Raw genomic sequence first — 7,998 nt, 5'->3', positions numbered from 1 at the left:
TTAGCCTCACAAGAGGCAGGCACAGCACTTCACAAGGGTTCTTCATCCTACTGGAGAGACAAAGATAAATAGAGAGAAAATTCACAGTAGGGTCCTCCTAGGGAACAGAGGGATGAAGAATTTAGCAGGCACAAACCATGTCCTGGTACTCACCAGGAAGATGATGGTGATGAACAGTTCATTAGGTCTTCTCTGGGTCAGAGATTCAGAGTTAAAACAAACACAAGGTAAGTCTGAAATCACTTTATTGGAAAGTTTCATACAAGAGTAGTCAGTCAGAAAAATGATTCAAGTGATACAGTAACTTCACAGACCAGCCCCTCTCACATCTCAACTCCAGGCCAATTCATTTACAGATTTGTCCCACTCAGTTTTTCAGGGCTTTTTGATGTCAGTGAGTTTCAGTGCAGCACAGGGAGCAGAGCCTGTTTTTACACCAAATTAAATTAGCTATGACTGAAATTCTTCCTCTGAGAGGTATGAAAGCCCCTGTAGATCTGTTGAGAATGCTGCTTACAACATGAGGCATCATTGCCATATACCCCAGCTGATTCAGAGCAGACTAAAAGACTGTAACAAAATATTCTGCCAATAAAAATCTTTTAGAAAAACAGTATAAAAAGTTATATATACATATATGGCATAAAGCTACCAAAAAGTGACTGTGCCATTTCCCCTCTTATACAAATAATATTATTTTAAAAAAACCCCATAATACATTAGTAATTCACCCAGGAGATAACATATTGCACCTTTCCAGAGTCCTCTATGCAGCAGAAGCCCCATACAGTATGTGGGCATTCCAGGATGGACCTGTAGCTCCCCTTTTAGTTCTGCCTGTCTCTCCAGCAGCTGCCAAGAGTTGGCTACCACAGGTTTAGGATTTAGAAAGCAGGAAGCTGCAAGATGGCAAACCAAGTATTTGCAAATCAGTATCATTTCTTCTCAGGAAGGAGAAGAACCCATCACAGGAATCTCTTGATTTGTTAAAAGAATCATATATTCCTTGTTGCTGGTGTCAGTGAGACAATACAGTTTTGAGTGTCTGTATGTCAGTTTTTACTGGCAGAGTACTCCCCATGTGCCAAAGAGGTATCTGCAGCACCTGGCAGTGATTTCTGGCCTAGCAAGGACATCCAGCCAAACCACAGGAGTACATAAAACCAGGTCAGTTTACTTTGTTTCATGACAAAACACTGTAAGACACCAACGGACACAGTGTTGTGGGCCTGTTATCTGAAAAGAATTAACATCGATTCCTCAATCCAATTTTTGGTCACCTGGAGGGTTTTAGATAGAAGAGCAATTCCTATCTTGCCCTTGCTTTTCCAGGCACAAGCTTCTGTCCCAGTAACCATGCACAGGTATGCAGAAAAGGAGCTGAATTCCCAGGAACTGAAAATACTGCTGTGTGTGGAACCCACCCTGTATTTGGTCACTTAATCTTCTCAAATAACTCAACAAGAACTTAGTAACTCTCCATATAACCTTGAAGAATACCAGGAATGGCCTTTAGAATTGAGGACACACAAATCAGATGATTTGATGGAAGGAGCACTAACCCACCCTAGCAGAGGTAGTACAGGGATGGGGATTTTTGTTAGGGGGGATTTTTGTTGGCTTTCTTTAGCAGAGAGCTGGCAACAGCCAGAGCCCCTCCCTGCACAAAGCGCACGAAGTTATCTCCTGCCAGAGGCCCCAGGGCATAGAGCCCTTTCTCCTGAGTGCATTCATAGGTGAAGGGATCAACATCTATGGGATTCCTCTTGGGATTGACTGGCTGCTCACTGTCCAGTGCCAAGTCAGTGCCATTATTTGGCAGAAAGGAGAGGTTGGGGTTTGAGCCGGTTAGAACAAGAGCCATGGAAATTTTATAAGCTTTCTGACAGCCGTTCTTGTCTTGAAAGATGCATTTCTTGTCCTTGCCAAAGGAGAGCACGTGATGTTCAGGGAGGCTGATGTAGTGCTCATAGGGCCCAGCACAGGCAGCTGTCTGTTCTTTCATCATCTGGTGGACCCTGTGGTATTCGGGGTACATTGTTTTGGGGAGCTGGTTAAAAATAAGGCCAGGATCAGTGACTCGTCTCCGAAAAACGTGGATTACTGGAATATTGCAATTGTGAGCAAAGAGAATGGCATCAGCAGCTGTCAGACCAGCACCCACAATCAAGACTGGATCTGTCATGATGCCAACACTGTTGTTCTTCACTGCTTCTTCTAGGGCAGACAGCTGGTGGTGGACATAGGAAAGGTTTTCTCCCTTGACCCCGAGCCAGGTAGGATTGTCATATGTTCCTGTAGCCAGGACTACATTTTCTGCATAGATGGAGAAGGGCTCTTTATCACCTTCCATAGTTTTGAAAAATCCATCCACCTGAAAGACCTCTGCACCTTTTTCATTAGAGCTCCAGACTGAGTCACTATCCTCCTGCAGATCTTTCTGGGTGTGGTTGGAGATGCTCTCTGCACTCACTTTCCTCACAGAGGTCACAACAGTGCCACATCTGAAATTCTTCTGCAGTCCTTTCTTCATCACATAGTGTTGGTAATATTGAGCAATGTCTTCTGCTGTGGCTCTATTGTTTCTGAGGCCTCTGTAATAAAGGACAAACAAAGGTCAAGCAGCAGTTAAGTAAGAGACTGGAATTTGTCCCCTCTTGCACTGAATGTATCCTAGAGCCATCTATCCTGGCACTACCAGGGAAGACTGATCTAGTTTCAGCAAAGTTATTCCTGACATATAGAGCTAACAGTCAGGTCCAGCAGCTGTTGGACAGAGGCAGCTTTCTGTAGCATTAATCCCAACCCCAAGAATATGGTTGGTTATTTAAGGCTTTCTATAATATCTTGCTTCCATTCCATTTTTAACACCTGTACTTCTTAAGATTAATTGTGACACATGTAAAGAGAAGCAGCCCCTCAGAGAATGCACAGCAGCAGAAGTAATTGTACTTGTCATCAGGGGCAGCAGCAGAGGCCAGGTGACCATGATTTCAAGCTTTACTCAGAACTCATGGTCACAAATTCATCTCCCCAGTGGGTGTGGAGAAGGACACATTCCAAGCAGCGCTGCAACTTGATCTGAATCACCCAAATAGAATAGACTGGTTTTGGGGTGCAGGAGAGTGTCCTTTCTCTCACTAAAATCATCCATAACAGATGGGTAGCTACATTCAAGAAGTCCATTCCAGGTTCTCTAAAAATCTCCAGATGTTTGCAAATGATCACACATGGATGTCTCACCTTTTCTTTTGCTTTAACCATTCTTTGAAAGGGAGATCTGGGAGTCCCATCCATTCCCCTCTGCTCAGGGTAACCATGGAGCCCTCTATAGACTGGAACAAGAAGCAAAGCAAAATGACTTTAATTTTTTAATGTAAAAAGTGAAAGGCAGCTTTTCCATGTTTCAATATGGCACAGATGATGAAATCAGTAATTTCCTCTGATCTGCTGTCATGGATGAAACCATCCATGCTCTCCAAAAAGAACAAGAGATGGGGAATATAAAGGCTTGTTTTCCTTTTAAACTTTCACTTGTCTCTATATATAAGATGTAACACAGCTGACTGGGATTTTAGAGGAGCTTTTCTCTCTCCAGTCAGCACATTTGGCCATTACACAACACACAGACCCCAGCTGGCTCCAAGTCACTTACGTGCCAGGCCCCTCCAGGAGCGTTTCTGCCAAGGACCAGGTGGGGGATGGCTCTGTCAGGCTCATGCCACCAGGTGAGCACAGATTCTGCTGTCCCACCAAAGTCCGTGTCTGGCCGCTGCAGGGTGTCAAACAGGAGAGCCACGGGGCTGTGGGATCGTCCCTCCAAGCCTTCAGACAGATACTCCAGATCCTGGAGAGAGAAGGACCAGATGCTCAAAGGGCATGTCGTGCCAGGCAGCAGACTGCTTGTCACTGCAGCACCTCTGAGCAGCGGGCTTGGGCAGCTCATTTACTGGCACACAGACCTGTTCTTGCCCAAGGGCTGCCTCCAGGACTGTAGCAGCAATGCTGGCATTGCAGACAAGGGAGGTCTGGATTACAAAGCAAAACGCTTTGTAATTTGCTTAAGGCTCATTCTGTGTGTGTACTTTGAAAATCCAAACAAGGTAATCACCCATGATACACCCCTGGGATGCTTTGCTGGGATGTCATAGTTTATCTTTACACACACCTGGTCCAAAACAGAGACTTCTGGTGCCTCTTCCAGTTTTCTCTGAAGAATAGGATGAGGATGAAGAGACTGTCTTTTGAAGTAAGGGGTGTAACCTGACAGCAAATATGAGAGGCAGATTCCTGAAGGTCCATTCCCTGAAAAAACAATTGAAAAGATTTTATACTTCTGGAGATAGAGCAGTTATTTGAGAAGTGTTTCTAATATGCAGACCAATTCAAAAGATATGACACTGCTATGGATACAGGGGATTTCCTTTTCCAGCATGGACTTATTGGATGGAGTTGGGGAAGACATTTTACCCTTCACTTCACTTGCTCCTATTTGCATTGCAAGGTCCTTAGGACTTGCTGAAAAGACACAGCGTTAAATAAATCAGAGGCTGCCCTCACTTGAAGCTTGAAGTCTCTAGCATGGTGATGAATGAAGTTATTTCTCTAAAATTAGGGGTTTAGAAGCTGATCACAGGCTGACCAGGGGCCTCAGCTCTCCTGGAAACACATTTCACACCAGGGCAGAGTAGTTCACTATGCACAGGATACAAGATCCAGAAAAGATGGTGACTATTGAAGTGAAGGGGAACCAGTTGTTCCCAGCAGGAAATTCCATCTTTTAAGGGATATTTGGCAATACAGCTTTGACTAATGGGTCTTGAGGACACTTTCAAATGGGAAGCAGCCCTACTGTGGTACTGCAGTGTGTTAAGGAAAGTCTCTCTGCCATGCCAAGACAAGAACACAGCACTGAACAGGTTGCTGGATGGCTGAACTCCTTTGCTGACCGCCCAAGAGCCAGTGGAAAAACTAGATCAATGTGACTCCAAAGCCCAGTGAGAGTAGCCTGTGGAAAGTTTGCACATGGCTGTTCTCCAGCATGTTTAATATTTTACAGTGTCTGTGTCACTGCCAGCCTGTCTCGCTGCCCAGGCTCTGCTGCTGGGTGACCAAAAGCCACGACAGTGCAGTGACGAAGAGGGGAGGAGAGCCCAAGTGACAGCAGCCTCTTGACACAGTGCCAGTGCTCAAGGGTGACTGGAGCAAAGGCTGATCCTTGAGGATTCCAAAAAAGTGAGGTCATGGCTGTAAAGCCAACAGTGAGCTATGTGAAGGGCAGTCCATGTCACAGCTGGGGACAAAGGCTGCTGTGCTGACACCAACCAGCAGCTGCAGGTCAGTGTTTGGAATATTCCACTTGCAGGAAAGTTGGCCAAAACCAACATCAGCAGACACTAAAAACAAACTAAACTGCAGCTATAGTAAAATATAACAAATTTCAGGTCACTACTTTGCTTTAGGAAGTACAAGGAGGTACCTAAGCCAAACTTCACCACCAGAGTGCTCAACACTCAGCAACAACACACAAAGGATTTATTCTGAACCATGTCTAAGTTTGATATGGATGATCACAAGAACATCTGGGGCTCAAGATATTTTAAAATGCAACTGCTTCCATGAGGCTGCCAGCACAGCTGAGGCAGCACACTGCCTTCCTGGAGCAGGGCCTGGGGAAGGAGCTGGAGCCTTCATGCAGTGTGGTCCAGCTGCAGGGAAACATCTGGGCTGCTTCAGTCCCACAGCCTCCTCAGAGTGCAGCTCTTCACACTGCTGCTTCTGAGGCTTTAGGGGCATCTCCACCCTGGCTCCCTGTACAGGTGCACCAGGGAGGTACCAAAATATCCTCCTTCCCACCTAGAGACTTGTACAAGCGAGCAGCACAGAGTCATTCTCAAATAAGAACTTGCTGGCAGTAGTATCCTTGTCAAAGTTGCTGTCAGCAAGGATTAGCGGTGATTGATGCAGTGCTCTGACTTTGGAGCAGCTCCCTTGGGTGCTTTGAATTCAATGCCAAATGAGGAGGGAAGCCAGCTCTGCAAAGCATGGGACACATGCTCAGATGAGCAAGGTCCAGCACCTCCACAGCTCATGGCCTGTCACAGGGGAAGTCTCTGACATCATTACTTTGCTTAAGAATCACCTCACGCTGCAAGTTCCCTCCTGAAGTTAGCTGAAGACAGTTACTATATAACCTGGTTTTTTAAACTGGTTTTAAACTAGTTTTAAAACTGCATTTTATAAGTCTATTAAATCTGTACAAAATCAGTGTAGCTCACTCATGTTTTAAAAGGAGTCTGTGAAAAATTTCAAGAAACCTTAACAGCATCTGGGGTACTTTCTAAACAGACATAATGGTGGAAAAGCTCACACAAACCTACCTTCAATTCAAGCACTACAGATAACCCCAGCAAGGTGATTACCTATCTGTACTGAAAAGGTTTCAAATCTTTCTACATATCCAACAGAGAAAAAGCAGGCTGAGATGAACTGATGCGCAAAAGGTTACCAATTTCACCATTAAAAATAGGTGTGTGTTTTAATTTGTAAAATATCTTGTTCCTTACTTCTCATGACTCTGAGAGGTCTCTCAGTGTTATAGGAAGTCTGGCTGTCTGGGAAAGGATGCAGAAATAGCAGTCAGGCATTTCTGCTTGGAGTGAGAACGCGTGGAAGTGGAACAGAATTAAAGATAGTGAGTCCAAAGCAACAACAGCACAAGAGAACCCAGCAGTGCTGGCAGGAATAGGCTTACCTATGATCACAACAGGCAGTGTCTTGAGCCCACTTCTGTTTGAGGGTCTGGTCACTAATGGACACATCTTCCCATCTGGAAGCATTTATGCTCTGGAATCTACCTGCTGAAACAAATATGTTTTGAATTATTTTCATTTTTTGACAAAAAACCACAAGCAAACAAACAAGAAAAACCCCACAAGATTTTCTCCAGCCCACAAACTCAGGCTAATCTAAAGTATTATTACCCTTGCAGTGCAGACTGTCACATTACACTTCCACACTCAGGACAGACCTCCTTATCTTTTTCTCCTCCTGACCCCAAAATCAAAGGATGATCTTCTGATTATGCACCACAAAAGGGGGAGAGAACAGTTATCTTCCTTTTTCAGACATGAATTCCAGTTACTCCAGGACAGCTGGCAATTTCAGCAGCACTCTGAGTACATGAAATGAAGTGGTGCAGCATGGTAATAAAAACTTCACTTCTGACCATACTCTGTAGAAAATGGTATCATTATCACAAACACATTTTAAAGTAACCTGTGCATTTACTGATAAAGTAAACCTGACTCAAGACTTCTGCCCAACGGCTGGCAATCTCCTGGCTGCATTTTCAAATATAGGGTTTTTTGAGAAGTGCTAGTTTAGTTCTGGAACCTTCTTTCTCAGTTTTCCAGAAAATGGAGAGTTCTAGGCCTGAACAAGTAAATAACAAGTCTTTGAACAAAACATGCATCATAATTATCTTGGAGACTCAGGTATCATTAGAGTGGAACCTACAAAACTAATCTAATCCTTATGTAAACATCCAATGAACAGTGAATGTTTCTGCCATTCCTGCAGGAATCCTACCACATCAAACAATGACTTTAGTTTTCCATGGAATTCAACTCTACTGTCACTAACCTAGAGAAGTTATTTTCACCATAATAAATGTGAGATTTCTGAAATTCAGCATAAGCTTTAAAGTTATTATACAGAAAATATTTTCTTTTATAAAACCCTTATTGTCATTTTGGAAAGCTAAGCAAAATCCATGGAATGGCATGACTTTGTCCAGTAGGGCACACTCTCCACAGCCTTTCCAAGTGCAGATCTTTGGCAAGTGCACTAGGCACTGCCATAAGGCCTGGCACATCACTGCCTTTGACACAGGTATTGCAGCAAATGTCTTCCTGCAGTGTAATGCCCCTCTTTGGGGCTGACATTTATGTCACAGCAGCTCCAGCATGCTGCTGACTGACTGGGCAGCCAGGAAAC

General features: G+C 44.3%; 1 protein-coding gene across 3 annotated transcripts in view; it reads right to left on the bottom strand.

The window, feature by feature from the left end:
* Window positions 1-299: 299 nt before the first annotated feature.
* OSGIN1 (oxidative stress induced growth inhibitor 1) overlaps window positions 300-7,998 on the bottom strand; it is a 23,885-nt gene continuing 16,186 nt past the window's right edge. For 2 of the 3 annotated variants that reach the window (XM_031058446.1, XM_005422730.2), the window contains exons 2-6: window positions 6,755-6,860; window positions 4,169-4,305; window positions 3,656-3,847; window positions 3,244-3,335; window positions 300-2,594 (exon numbers count right to left, since the gene is read on the bottom strand). In XM_031058446.1, the coding sequence (XP_030914306.1) occupies window positions 1,601-2,594; window positions 3,244-3,335; window positions 3,656-3,847; window positions 4,169-4,305; window positions 6,755-6,839 (1,500 nt within the window). In that variant the 5' untranslated portion in view covers window positions 6,840-6,860 and the 3' untranslated portion in view covers window positions 300-1,600. The remainder of the gene's footprint in view (window positions 2,595-3,243; window positions 3,336-3,655; window positions 3,848-4,168; window positions 4,306-6,754; window positions 6,861-7,998) is intronic. The other variant, XM_031058447.1, reaches the window with a different exon arrangement.

The sequence above is a fragment of the Geospiza fortis genome, unplaced genomic scaffold (assembly GCF_000277835.1).
Source record: "Geospiza fortis unplaced genomic scaffold, GeoFor_1.0 scaffold97, whole genome shotgun sequence".
Lineage (NCBI taxonomy): Eukaryota > Metazoa > Chordata > Aves > Passeriformes > Thraupidae > Geospiza > Geospiza fortis.
Note: the sequence above shows the minus strand (reverse complement) of the source record. Positions and strands in the feature narration are given on the sequence as shown.